The 14650-nt window shown below is 44.2% G+C and overlaps 1 protein-coding gene across 1 annotated transcript in view; it reads left to right on the top strand.

The window, feature by feature from the left end:
• CPT2 (carnitine palmitoyltransferase 2) overlaps positions 1–9597 on the top strand; it is a 22518-nt gene extending 12921 nt beyond the window's left edge. The window contains exons 3-5 of the mRNA XM_004371720.2: positions 104–210; positions 5115–6419; positions 9042–9597. Coding sequence (XP_004371777.1) covers positions 104–210; positions 5115–6419; positions 9042–9373 — 1744 coding nt within the window. The 3' untranslated portion in view covers positions 9374–9597. The remainder of the gene's footprint in view (positions 1–103; positions 211–5114; positions 6420–9041) is intronic.
• The last annotated feature ends 5053 nt before the right edge of the window (positions 9598–14650 follow it).

Genomic DNA, 14650 nt, shown 5'->3' with positions numbered 1-14650 from the left:
GCTGTTGGGGATCCAAAGCTCTCTTTGTGGATTCTTGGCCATAAGCCTAAAAATCACATATTCTTTGCCATGATTTGACTCTTTCTTTCCTTGAACATTTCAGGAAAACAGAACAGTTTTGCAAGAGCTTTGAAAATGGGAGTGGAAAAGAACTGCATGAGCAACTGGTTGCTCAAGACAAGAAGAATAAACACACCAGCTACATTTCAGGTAGGCTGGGCTGTGGGTGTGGTTTTTCCCAGAGTTCTCCACAATGGGAATTAAAGCATCTTCTCTCCTGTTTGGTCTCAAAAATATTTCTAGTGAGACCAGCATTGAGATAACGTGTCATCCTCTCTTCTTGAGGTAAATGTTAAAGCTGAGCGAGTTCCTCCTCTCAGATGTTGCCTGGAGTCCATACTCAAGAACTTTGGCTTGTTGTCTCTGTCAGTAGATCAAGAACCTTCTCTTATCAAGCACCTAATCAGTGGTTCTCTATGAAAAGGATGCAGGGTTAAGTCCTGTGTTCTGTGTGTGTCATGTTAGGTCCTTCCCAATTGCCTGACTGCCCTCTGCAGCCTCGTCTCTCCCCACTTTCCCTGACACGCCTGATGCCTCAACAAAACGGAATTCCTCATTGTTCCCTGAACCCATTAGCCTTTCATTCTTCTGTGCCTTTATCCATGTGATTTCCACTACCATTTTTTAGCTGGCAAATTCTTCCTTTAAGACCCAGGTAGGGTCTCTATGAAACTTTCCCAGTCCTTCTCCCTCCCCATTCAGAGTTGGTTGCTTCCTCTCTTCTCACAGTACTTCTTTTAATTTAGCTTATATTTTAATCAAGGTTATACATATACATAGTTTAAAAAGTAATATAGTTCTATAAGGCTTTTTAGGAAAAACGGCAGTTCCCTGACCCTCCCCTAATTTCCCACTCCTCACTTTCAGCTCCTATTTGATTCTTTTGATATTTGCCCTCGTTTCTCTAAAGTATATACTTATGTTACTACATTTTTTTTTTTTTTTTTTGCTGTTCTTAGACATTATGTATTGATATCTTGCTATTGAAGGTTAGACTTTAGCAGTCATGTACATTCCACTACACACGAGTGGTGCAAACTTCTTGTCCCCTCAATTTCCCATTATAGTTATTTGTAATGTGGGTTCTCAGAAGTGTTTACACTATTATAATCATGTAAGTGCTGTTGGCAGCTGAGCCATTTAGTATGTTGGGATTGTTTTTCCTTTCCTGCATGTGCTTTTTGTTTTCCTTGAAGTTAATACGTAATTATCTCATACTTTGTTTTGCTTAGTATTCTATGTGCTTTATAATTTATCCCCAGATTCATCCCAAGCTATCTAATTCTCTTGATACATGAAGACACATTAGATACTCTATCAATTTTGGTCTCTTGAAGAAGTCTCTTCTAGAACTTCTGACTTGCTGTAGTCTGGATTGGTGAGCTGCTTGACCTGCTGTATAGGTTCGGTTCTCTTGGGATCTCCTTTTGCCATCAGCCAGATAATCTCTTCACCTCTTTCTCATGTTGAACTCCTGTTTTCTTGTATTACATATTTTCTTCTGTCTTCGCTTCTCCCTTATTTTGGTGGAGCACATCTTCCATTTTCTTTCTGGAAGCAGAACATGGGAAGCAAAATTTTTAAAACTGCTCACGTACTTCATTGATCATTTATTTGGCTGGGTTGGAAATCATTTTCCTGTAGAATTTTGAAGGCTTTACTTCATTATCTCTTAGCTTCTACTGTTGCTGTTGATAAGTCTAATGTTATTCTAATTCTTGATCTTTTGACTCCTTTCTCTCTCTGGAAGCTTTTAGAATTTTCTTTTGGTCCCTAGTGTTTTGAAATTTCAGATATTTTGTTTTGGTGGGGGTCTGTTTGCACTCATTTTGTTGGGCCACTCAGTGAGTCCTTTGATTCTGGGAACTCATGTCCTCCATTCTGGGATATTTTTCTTGTTTTATTTCTTTGATTTTCTTCTGTTCACTCTTCTGGAAGTTTTATTATATTCAGATGTAGAACTTCCAGGCCTGATCCTTTAATTTTCTGATCTTTTCTTTACTAGTGTTCATCTGTTTTTTTCTTTTTGTTCTGCTGTCTAGAAGATGTACTTAATTTTATCTTCCAACCTTTCTATTGAGTTTCTAACTTCTGCTTTCCTATTTTTCATTTCAAAGAACTTTTTTTCGTTCTTGAGATATTCTTTTGTAAAAATAGTTTCTCTCTGTGAACATTTTATATATATATATTTTTTCTTTTTTTAACTTTTCTTCACCCTGCATAATCTGTTTCCTCCAAGTTGCTTTTTCTTGTTTGTTTTGCCCTTGTTTGGTTTCTTTCTTCAGATGCTTCGTAATCTCTGTCTGCTGTCTTAGATCTGAGTGAGATATTAAAAAGCTTTTGGAAGCTGTGTGGATGAGGGTATGGCTTGTCAGTTACAGGCTTCACTCTATCATCTGGCTAGACCATTTCCTTGGGAGTGCCCCAATGTTAGTGGCTTTGGGTTAGATTCCTCAGGGAAGGCTTTTCTAGTAAACTGTCAATAGGTATTTTCCTGGTTGCTAGTGTTCTAGGGAAGTCCCTGGGTAGTGTGAACGGTTAACATGCTCAGCTGCTAATTGAAAAGTTAGAGGTTTGAGCGTATCCAGAGGTACCTTGGAAGAAAGGCTTGGCAGTCTCCACTTTTGAAAAATCAGCTGTTGAAAACCCTATGGAGCACAGTTCTCCTCTGACACACATGAGGTTGCCATGAGTCAGAGTTTACTGGATGGCAACTGGTATACTCTAGGAGTAGGGTAAGGGAAGAAGGCTTGAGATCTCAACTCTGACTTATGTCCTCCAGTTTTACCTTCTTCAGAGAATAAAATTGAAGTGGGGAGGGGATTTAGAGGGAGGGGGCCTAATTAACCAGCTTTTCAACCAGATGTATCTCTGCTGCCCGTTACTGAGCCCTTTGGGGATTCTGCTGTGTAAATCATGCTATTTCTTGTCTTTCTTTACTGCCAGTTGGGACTGGATTTCTTGAGTCTGCTTTGTCATTACCGGTTACTCAAATGCTTTCCAGCTTCCAATATTTGCTATTTTCTCCTCTTCCATTCTCTTTGCCCTGTTTTTACCCAGGCATAGATTTTATTCCTGTTTAAAATTCTTTTATCTTTATTTTAGTGCATTTTATTATATTTGAATTCTATCTGTCTCCTTCACCAGAGTTCTTTAAAACCAACAACCATGTCTTATTCCTCTCTGTATAACCCTGGACCAGGGCTTCGCAGAGTGCTGAAACTTAAGGAATGGAATACATGAATGAACAAACAAATGAATAATAAATTTGCATCCATTGACCCCTTCCGCAGTGTTTACACATGGAAATTATTTCCTTCTATGGATGATGGTCCTTATTTGTAGAGTGTACCCATGCTTAGGTGTCCTGGTGGTGAGTGTTTAAAACCCTCAGCTGCTAACCGAAAGGTTGGCAGTTTGAACCCATCAGCCTCTCCACGGGAGAAAGATGTGGCAGTCTGATTCCATAAGGATTACAGCCCCGGAAACCCTATGGGGCAGTTCTGCTCTGTCCTGTAGGGTCGCTGTGAGTTGGAATCGACTCAAGGACAATGGATTTAGATTTTTGGTTATCCGTACTTGCTAATCCCAGCAGAAACTTCCCTTAAAGACATATTTTCTGATAAAATATGCTTTTCTTAATTGCTTCTGGAATTTTTACAGACAGAACAGCCACGGGGTTGCAGAGGGCTGGGTAGTTATTTCTAATTGCTTTTTGAGCACTTCCTAAAAGTAGGGGTGCACATATATACATAGTACACAGAATAAGGGTGAAGTACTTTTCCCCCCATATTAGGGAGATCATCAAGTATGAATGTTGTTCTCAAAAGGAGATGAAACAAGAAACCTAAGGAGATGAGGTGGGAATTAACAATTATTCTGTTCTGGTATAAATGCAAGTAAGAAGAGACCATCCCTGGAGAAGGGCGTCATGCTTGGTAAAGTAGAGGATGAGCAGAAAAGAGGGAGACCCTCAACGAGATGGATTGACACAGTGGCTGCAACAGTGGACTCAAACACAGCAACGATTGTGAGGATGGCGCAGGACCAGGCCGCGTTTCATTCTGTTGTACACAGGGTCGCTATGAGTAAGAGCTGACTTGATAGCACCTAACAACAACAACAACAACCTTTAAGAACCAAGAAAGGAAACAGAATGAGGAAAAAGCAATTAACAAACACATCAGTGTTAGGGAAATGCAAATCTAAACTATGTGAGATAGCACTTCACACCCACCAGAATCACTACAGTCAAAAAGACAGACAATAATAAGTGTTGACGAGGGTGTGGAGAAATTAGAAGCTGTATACACTGATGTTTGGAATGTTGCAGTCACTTTGGAAAACAGTCTGATAGTTCCTCAAAAGCCTAAACACAGAATTACTGTCTGACCTAGCAGTTCCACTCCCAACATAATGGAAAACATACATCAACACAGAAACTTGTACACAAGTAAATATTCATAGCAGCATTATTCATAATAGCCAAAAAGTGGAAACAGCCCAAATGTCCATCAACTGATGAATGGTTAAATAAGATATATCATACAATGGAATAATTCAGCAATAAAAAGGAATGGAGTGCTGATATAGGGTACAACATGGATGAACATCAAAAACATTATTGTAAGTGAAGGAAGCCAGGTGCAAAAGATAACATATTGTATGATTCCATTTATATGTCATGAATTATTGCAAAGCAAAAAAAGAAAATCAGGAAATTCCGCCTTTTGGAGGCGTGATGTAATTTCTCTGAGTATGCACGACTTCTTTTTTCTTTCTCAAATTTTATCTTTAGAGACTGTGTTAACTTTTTTTTTATTGTGGTAAATATAGAGGTAACAGTACATTTGCCATTTCAACGATCTTCACGTGTACAGTTCAGTAACATTAATTACATTTGTTGTGCTGTTCAACCATCACTTCCCAAATTTTTCCTTCACCCTTAACAGAAGCTCAGTGTCCCTAAGCATTGTGTCTTCCTTTCCCCCGCCCTCCCACCTGCCCCTGTGCATTAACTTTTTGTTTGTTTGTTTTTCACTTTTTATTTTTAGGTCCCTGGTTTGATATGTACTTAGCTGCTCGAGATTCCATTGTCCTAAACTTTAATCCATTTATGGCGTTCAATCCTGACCCAAAGTCCGAGTATAATGACCAGCTCACGCGGGCCACCAACATGACTGTGTCTGCCATCCGGTTTCTGAAGACATTCCGGGCCGGCCTTCTGGAGCCAGAAGTGTTCCACTTGAACCCTGCCAAAAGTGACACTGATACCTTCAAGAGACTCATACGCCTTGTGCCTCCCTCTCTGTCCTGGTATGGTGCCTACTTGGTCAGTGCATATCCCCTGGATATGTCCCAGTATTTTCGGCTCTTCAATTCAACTCGCATACCCAAACCCGGTCGGGATGAGCTCTTCACCGATGACAAGGCCAGACACCTCTTGGTCCTAAGAAAAGGACACTTCTATGTGTTTGACATCCTGGATAAAGATGGGAACATTGTGAGTGCTTCGGAAATCAAGGCTCACCTGAAGTACATTCTCTCAGACAACAGCCCTGCCCCTGAGTTTCCTCTGACATATCTGACCAGTGAGAACCGAGACATCTGGGCAGAGCTCAGGCAGAAGCTGGTGAGTGACAGCAATGCAGAGACCCTGAGGAAAGTGGACTCTGCTGTGTTCTGCCTCTGCCTAGATGACTTCCCCATAAAGGACCTTGTCCACTTGTCCCACAACATGCTGCACGGTGATGGCACAAACCGCTGGTTTGATAAATCTTTTAACCTCATTATAGCCAAGGATGGCACCGCTGCTGTCCACTTTGAGCATGCTTGGGGTGACGGTGTCGCGGTGCTCAGGTTGTTCAATGAAGTGTTTCAAGACAGCACTCAGAACCCTGCTGTCACTCCACAGAGCCGGCCGGCTACCACTGACTCTTCTGTTGCGGTGCAGAAACTCAGCTTCAAGCTGAGTGATGCCTTGAAGACTGGCATCACCACTGCTAAGAGAAAGTTTGATGAAACCATGGAAACCCTCACCATTGACTGCATCCAGTTTCAGAGAGGAGGCAAAGAGTTCCTAAAGAAGCAGAAGCTGAGCCCTGACTCAGTGGCCCAGCTGGCCTTCCAGATGGCCTTCCTGCGGCAGTACGGGAAGACCGTGGCCACCTACGAGTCCTGCAGCACTGCAGCGTTCAAGCACGGCCGCACTGAGACCATCCGCCCCGCCTCCATCTTCACAATGAGATGCTCCGAGGCGTTCGTCAGGGAGCCCTCCAAGCACAGTGCTGGGGAGCTTCAGCAGCTGATGGCCGAGTGTTCCAAGTACCATGGCCAGCTGACCAAGGAAGCAGCAATGGGTGAGGCAGGGGTGGAGAGCATGCTCTTGGGTCTGGTTGCCCTCAGTGCTCTGGGAGGCGTTGGTAATGTTCTTCCCCACATATAGTTTCTACTTCTTCACTAGGTCTAAGCCATTTTCTGCCCTAGTAATCTGAAAAGCCGAACTAGCCATTTAGGATTAGACACTCGTTCTTTCCTCTTAAGCAGTGATGAGGAAATGCAGATAATTTCATCCCCATTTAAGGTCACTTCCAGCTGTGTGACACACGATTCTCCTTTTCCTATCATTGCCATTAGAATCGCTTTTGACACTTTAGGATTTCTAAGCCCACAGCCCCTTTTACTCCAGCTAAGTTGTAGTGTGTTGGCCCCCTGGAGTGTGTCGTCTCAGAAGCTCTTCCCAAATCTTTGTGTCTTCCTTCTTTGCCTTTTTGTAAGAAAATATGAGACCTGGAAAGGTCCTTGAGGCTCACATAGTTCAATCTTTCCATGTAACTATAAAGTCCTGAAGCTAAAAGGCACCACCAAGACATTCCAGTCTTGTTCTTCTCCATTTTATAGGTAGGAAACTGAGGCCCCTGGCCCAGTGTTCCACAGCAAGTTACAGTGAAGTGGAGATTGGAACCCTGGTCAGTTACCCTTCCCATTGCCACTGACTCAATCCTGATTGTCTTTTTCACTTGTGCTGGACTTTGGGTTTTGTCTATTAATGAGTCCGTAGCTTTTCTTATTCCCATACAAAAATTTGTACATACATTGTTACATGACCCTAACTGCTCTCGCCATACTGTGACAGCACACTCCCTTCTTCCTGATTCCCCATGTCCATTCAACCAGCTCCTAACCCTCTCTGCCTTCCCATCTCACCTTCTCACAGAAGCTGCCCATTTAGTCTCTTGTATCTACTTGAGCTAAGAGGCACACTCCTCACGAGTATCACTTTATGTTCCACAGTCCAGTCCAATCCCTGTCTGAAGAGTTGGCCTCGGATATTGTTTTAGTTCTGGGCCGATAGAGAATCCAGGGGCCGTGTTTTCTGGGGTTCCTCCAGTCTCAGTCAGACCATTAAGTCTGGTCTTCTTACTAGAATTTGAGTTCTGCACCCCACCTTTCTCCTGCTCCATCAGGGACTCTCTGGTATGTTCCCTGTCAGGGCGGTCATTGGTGGTAGCCGGGCACCATCTAGTTCTTCTGGTCTCAGGCTGATGCAGTCTCTGGTTTATGTGGCCCTTTCTGTCTCTTGGGCTACTACTTCCCTTGCGTCTTTGGTGTTCTTCATTCTCCTTTACTCCAGGTGGTTGGGACCAACTGATGCATCTTAGATGGCCGCTTGCAATCTTTTAAGACCCCAGATGCCACTCACCAAAGTAGGATGCAGAGCATTTTCTTAATAAACTTCGTTATACCAGTTGACATAGATGTCCCCTGAAAGCATGGTCCCCAGATACTTACCCCTCCTACTCTGTCCCTCATAGTGTTTGATTGTATTCAGGAAACATTGTAGCTTTGGTTTAGTCCGGTTGTGCTGTCTTCCCCTGTAGTGTGTGCTGTCCTTCCCTTCACCTAAGATAATACTTGTCTACTATCTAGTTAGTGAATAACCCTCACCCTCTCTCCCCATCCTTGTAACCATCAAAGAATGTTGTCTTCTGTGTTTAAACCTTTTCTTTAGTTCTTATAATAGTGGTCTTATACAATATTTGTCCTTCTGTGACTGACTAAATTCACTCAGCATAATGCCCTCCGGATTCCTCCATGTTATGTTTCACGGCTTCCTCGTTGTTCTTTATCATTGTGTGTACTTACTTTTCTTGACTCTGATTAAACTGATTTAATTTTAGAATTTTTTAATCATGCTTTCATCGTAGGCTCATTTTTAGCTCAGCTATTGGTAACTTTTTTTTTTTTTTGATGAAATCTGTGGGATCACTAGGGTTGGTCACCCAGTGTAGTAACTTGAGGTATCGCTCTGTCTCTCACTCACTCACACACACACACACACACCCACACCCACACCCACACCCACACACCCCTCCCTGGCCCAGGGTGGGTGGGGCCAGCTGGAGAGCCACCCTGCCATGGGCGAAGCAGCCCTGCCTCACCCCCCTACAGGGCAGAGTGCTGCTCTCCTCCCAGCCCCACTTCCCATAGCTCCCTGCAGCTCCCCTCCCTGTCCCATTGGCTAAGGTGGAGACCCTCACCACCCAATGGCCATCGCGCCAATATGGTAACTCGTCACCCTCCACCCACCCTGACTGGCAGGTGACAGGGTGGGTGGGGGGTGACGAGTTACCACACTGGGTGATGGGTGACACCAATCCTAGTGATGCCACTAACTTGGCGGCTCCTCCGTTGGCAATGCCGGCTTGCTGGACACTGTAGACCCTGGCGTGATTTTGGTGTCACCTCCTGACAGTGTCGGGGTGCAGTCTGTACCCCCCCTAGTCATGCCACTGGAGGAAATATTCTAGGATTAACTGCTCCAGGGGTTAGTGAGCTGGAGATATGCAAGTAGAGGTAGACTTTTCTTTCACTCTCAAGGATGCTGTGGAGGAGATTCCTGCTATGGATGGGAGCTTTTACAAAAGTCTCTTTTGAGTTCTAGATTCTGAGACTCTGGTTTTCCATTTTGTCTCTGACAGGCCAGGGCTTTGACCGACACTTGTTTGCTCTGCGGTACCTGGCAGCAGCCAAAGGGATCCCCCTGCCCGAACTATACTTGGACCCTGCATATGGGAAGATAAACCACAACATCCTGTCCACAAGCACACTCAGCAGCCCAGCAGTGAACCTTGGCGGTTTTGCCCCCGTGGTCCCTGATGGCTTTGGCATTGGGTATGCAGTTCACGACAACTGGATAGGCTGCAACGTCTCCTCCTACCCAGGCCGGAATGCCCACGAGTTTCTCCACTGTGTGGAGAAGGCCTTAGACGACATGTTTGATGCCTTAGAAGGCAAATCCATCAAAACTTAGCATCTGGGTAGGTGAGACGCCCCAGTCACTTCCTTATGAAAATTGGGGCCTGTGTAGCCAGTAGGTGCTGTCCTGTGACTAACGAACCAAGTCATGAGGTGCCTGCGCAGGCCATACTGCAAGGCCTAGCTTTTAAAATGATGGTTTTAATTCCTGAGTGGGACTAGATTTCAAGTAAAGATCTGTTTTAAGAGCTTTTGATCAGAAGGTGACATTTGAAAAAATAACTCAGGTGTATTTATTGTTTAAGCAGAAATAAAATTTAATTATTGTTTCAGATGTTTCCTCTTCATTTTTTTTTAACCTAAATTCCCAAATCCCCACGAAGAACTTTCCAGCACTAAGTTAGGCAGTATACCATTTCCGTTGGCTCCTGGCTCTTCAGGTGAATGGTGGGAAATGGTGACATCCTCTCCATAAACCTGCTTTTCTCTACTTAAAAAATCTCTTAATTATTTTAAGCAGTAAACTGTTGCTGCTGTTTGATTCAGAGTTCTGCTCCAATAAAGACTATTCCCATGGATTTAGGGAGTGCTCCAGCCAAGTAAGGATTTATCATTGGTGTGTATTTACTTTGACCAATTGAATCTCTTATGCTAATTTTGGCCTGTCTAGAAAAGATTGCTGTTTACATTAGGACACTGCTGTAACATGAAAGGAAGGGTTTCTGCATTTCGTTTTACTCCAATCCCAGCAGCTTGCCCAGGAAGTTAGTGGTACAGCTGGGATTTGAATTCTGGTACTGTGATTTCAGTTCCAGTTCCTTTACACTACATCCTGCTGCCTTATTCATTCAGCTAGAGCCCCGATGTTGTTGTGTGCTGTTGAGTCAATTCTGACTGATTCAGGACCCTTATATGACAGAGTAGAACTGCTCCCTAGGGTTTCAAAGGGCTGTAATCTTTATGGGAGCAGATCATCAGGTCTTTTCTCCCACGGAGCGGCTGGTGGGTTTGAACCCTTGACCTTTCAATTAGCAGCTGAGCACTTTAACCATTGTGCCACCAAGCTCTTTAAACTAAACCAAAGCCATTGCCAGTGAGTCGATTCTAACTCATAACAACCTTATACGTAGAGCCACTATCGAACAACACAAATAATTGCTGACATTGAGCATTTACTGTGAGTCAGTCAGAAAGCATTTTCAATACATTGTCTCACTTAATCCTTATAATCCATATAAACATACCTGCTTGTCTGCTTGGCTCAGTCCATCCATCCATGTCATAGCATGTATCAGAGCTTCATTTCTCTTAGTGGTTGACTAATACGCCATTGTACGGATATGCCACATTTCATTTATCCATTCATCAGTTGATAGACATTTGGATTTGGGTTATTTCCACTTTTTGGCTATTATGAATAATACTGCCATGAACATTTGTGTACAGGTTTTTATATGGACATATGTTTTCTTTCTCTTAGATATATTCCTAGATGTGGAATTGCTGAGTCATGTGGTAAGTGTATAACATTTGGAGCATCTGCCAGACCGCTTTCCAAAGCGGCTGCACCGTTCCCGCCAGTAGTGTATGTAGTCTCCTGCTGTCCTTGTTAGCCCAGCTCAAATGTCCCCTCCCACAAAGCCTTAATGGCGTCTCCCCAGAAGAATGGGCCATACCCTCTCCATCCTTCTGTTGCTCCTAGCCTTGACTTCTGCTTTAGCCAGCAAGGGCCCTGACACATGGTGGGTTGCTGCTGGGGACAGCATTATTCCCCTCCCAGTATGTACACGTTTGTAAGGTGACTTTGTAGCTCCTCCCATTAAGAGGTGGAGTCTATTCCTCCACTCCTAACTGGCCTTCCTGCTTCTCAACTTGACTCTCTCCTTCCAGTCCATTCTTCTCACTGCAGTCAGTGACCTTTCTCATATACAAGTCTGATCGTGTCACTGCTTAAAATCCTTCAGTGGTTTTCCATTATCGGGAAGAAGTCCATTTGCTGTTGCCTCTGCTTGGAGGATAACTTCCTTTCCGCCCTTTTGGCTATCTTCTGCTCCACTTTTTAGCTTCTCTAGGGAACATTCCCTGACCCCACTGCTCCAAGACGGAATTAGCGTCCCTCCTGGGTATGGCCAAAGTATGGTGAGCTAACCTTTATCACGGCACTTTTCACACTGTTTCTGCAGCTGTCTCCACTGCTAGACCAAGCAACTGGAGGGGCCCCAGGGGCTTGGCACAAAGTGGGGCTCAATGAGTATTTGTGGACTGACTTAACATCCCACCTGTGTTGTGATTGTTTCCCTGCCCGAGCAAGCATCTTGAGGGCTGAGGACTAACTCATGCCACTCTGTGTCACTACCATGCATGTGTGGCACGTGAGTGTGTGGTATACGGGACGGGGATGGTGACTTTTGCTGTAGTTAGAGGTTCCCAGGCTGGACAGGAGAGAGTGAACGGAGCTTATAGTTAAATACATAAAATGTGCTCTCACACGGCCTCTCTCCACGTTAACACCAACAGAACAGGAAGAGTAAAAGCAAACTGACAGTAGCCCAGAGTCACCTAAAGGAGCCAACTGGTTGAATGAAATGGATTCCAGATTCATTTTCCCCTGTAGCTGTTATTGTTAAAACATTGTTGTCTCAGATATTTCAAAGGGAGAAAAAAGTCTTTGGTTGTCTCACCCTTGACAAAGCCTTTTTCAGTTCAACTTTCTGTATGTAGTAGCAATTTTTAATGGAAGGTTGTAAAAACTCCCAGGATTGTCTGTCTCAGTGATTCACTGTCTGGATGCATCAGATCACCTCTGAGTTCTGATTTGGTAAATCTGGTCTTTTTTAAATCACATCTGATGCTTGAATCCTTATAATCTGTTCTTGAATACCTCCAGGGATGGGGAGCTCACTACTTACAATGCAGCACTTTCCAATTCTGGACAAAAATCAGGAGCTTACTTTATATATTGAGGTCCCTGTGTGGTACAAATGGTTAAGTGCTCAACTACTAGCCAAAAAGTTGGCAATTTGAACCTACCTAGAAACCCTGGTGGCATAGTGGTTAAGAGCTACGGCTGCGAACCAAGAGGTCGGTCGGCAGTTCGAATCCAGCAGGTGTTCCTTGGAAACTCCATAGAGCAGTTCTACTCTGTTGTATAGGGTCGCTGTAAGTTGGAATTGACTCAATGGCAATGGGTTACAGGTTAGGTTTTTTAGAGGCACCTTGGAAGACAGGCTTGGCATTCTGCTTCCAAAAGGTCACAGCCTTGAAAACCCTGTGGAGCATAGTTCAACTCTGACATACATGGGGTTGCAAGGAGTCAGAATCTATGGCAACACCACCACCCTTACACTGAGCTGAAATCTGTCTCCCTGGAACTTGACCCTTGGTGCTAGTTTTCCCCTGGGGAGTATAACTGCCTTTGCTTTTTTCTATATGCAAATCCTTCAGCTTTGTAAAGGTGGGTCATGTCTGCCCGTCCCCTCACCTTCCTAGTGCTTTCTCCTGGATAGACCCCCCCCCGTTCTCACAGCTGTTCTCACAGGGAATGGTCTCCAGGCCTAGCTAGTTCTCTTTGTAATCTCATTCAAGTGTAGAACACCAAATGGGCCCATTCACCATGGCTGGGCCTGCCCAATCTGAAGGAGAGTGGGCCTATCCTTTCCCCTCATCTAGCTATTATTTCTTTTGATGTGTCCTGAGAGCATTTTGGGGGTCCTGGTGGTGCAGTGGTTAAGAGCTCGGCTGCTAACCACCAGCTGCTCCTTGGAAACCCTATTGGACAGTTCTACTCTATCCTATAGGGTCGCTATGAGTCAAAATCGACTTGATGGCAATGGTTTTTTTTTTTTTTTTTGAGATCATTTTTAATTCACAATTTGCACCGTTGACTTAAGGTGAACTTGTTAACAGTTAACCAAAGCCCACATGTCTTTCTTACATGAACTTTTGTAAATCAGTCCTCATCCGCCATAAATTAAAGGAATTGGCTTGTATAATTAGCACTTTAGATTTGTCTCTTCCTATTAGATTTTCTCTTTTGGTTCCAAGCTTCCATTTCTTTCTAAATGGCAAGCTAGGCCCAGAAAGGAGTCCCTGAGTAGTGCAAATAGTTAAGTGCTTGGCTGCTAACTGAAAGGTTGGAGGTTCAAGTGTACCCAGAGGCACCTTGAAAAGAAAGGCCTGGCAATCTACTTCTGAAAAATCAGCTACTGGAAGCCCTATGGAGCACAGTTCTACTTCTGACACACATGGGGTCCCCAAGAGTCAGAATCGACTTGACATCTGGTTTTTGTTTTTTAAGGCACAGAAGAGGTAGTTCTAACAGCCCCTTCTCTGAGGAAGTGCAGTTAGGCCAGGAAGAACATAGTTATCCACTGCTGTTTCCCAGCTCAGGGAGACGGGATAAGTACCTGTTGGTCAGTTTTTGATCTTTTCACTAGAAAACAAACAGCAAGATTACTCTAGCATCTCCAGGAAACAGGCAAGATGGCAGGTTAAAAGACCAGTTAGCACCTGACGCCGAGGGTGCCCTGGTCTGAGTCAGTGAGTCTGATGGCTCCAGGGCCAGACGATGGGCCCTGGGCCGGCTCCACATGCATGCTTGGTCACTAAGGAGCAGTGCAGACAATGCCGTCTGTGTTTCTAACCAAACCCTAACTGCTTCCGTTTATTCTGCACACTGCGCCCCCAACGTTGTGCTGAGCACACTGCCTACAAGGTCTCATTAAATCCCTGCAGCATCCCAGCTGTGAAATCTGATTTAGTGACCCTGGTGGTCTGGATGCATTGGATTCAGCTGGGAATGCTTTGGGGAAAAAAAAAAAAAACAAAAACAAAACAAAACAAAACTCAGGCTGTATCACCAGAGATTTTGATTCAGGAGGAATGGAGTCAGAAAACTTGCCTTTTTCAAAAGATTTCCCAGTGACCCAATGCACAGCTATGCTGGGAGCTACAGTTTTAGTTCGTGGCTTACATACCTCACTTGATCACTTGCTCCCGGAGAAGAGAGCTTGGGTCTGATTCGTCTTCCTCCCTCTAGAGCTTGGTGCAGGGGAGGGCCTCAAATGAACGTTCAGGTGGAAGAAAGTAGCCTGGTGCCCTGATGGACTGACCAGGGAGAGAGACTGGCCCAGTGGGACTGTGCTCACAGAGGCATGGGGACAGCACTGTGAAATAATCACTGGCTGCCTAGCCAAGCAGAGACCCTGGGCACTTCTGGAAATGCAGCCTAATTTTACTAGCCTTCATCTCATTGTTATTCACAAAAAGCCAAGTTTTCAGACACAGATTTAGTTAAGAAAAATGCTACTGGACAATGTACTTTTTAAACACT

This window comes from Trichechus manatus, unplaced genomic scaffold, assembly GCF_000243295.1.
Source record: "Trichechus manatus latirostris isolate Lorelei unplaced genomic scaffold, TriManLat1.0 scaffold00015, whole genome shotgun sequence".
Classification (NCBI taxonomy): Eukaryota; Metazoa; Chordata; class Mammalia; order Sirenia; family Trichechidae; genus Trichechus; species Trichechus manatus.
This window is presented reverse-complemented; position numbering and strand designations above follow the sequence as displayed.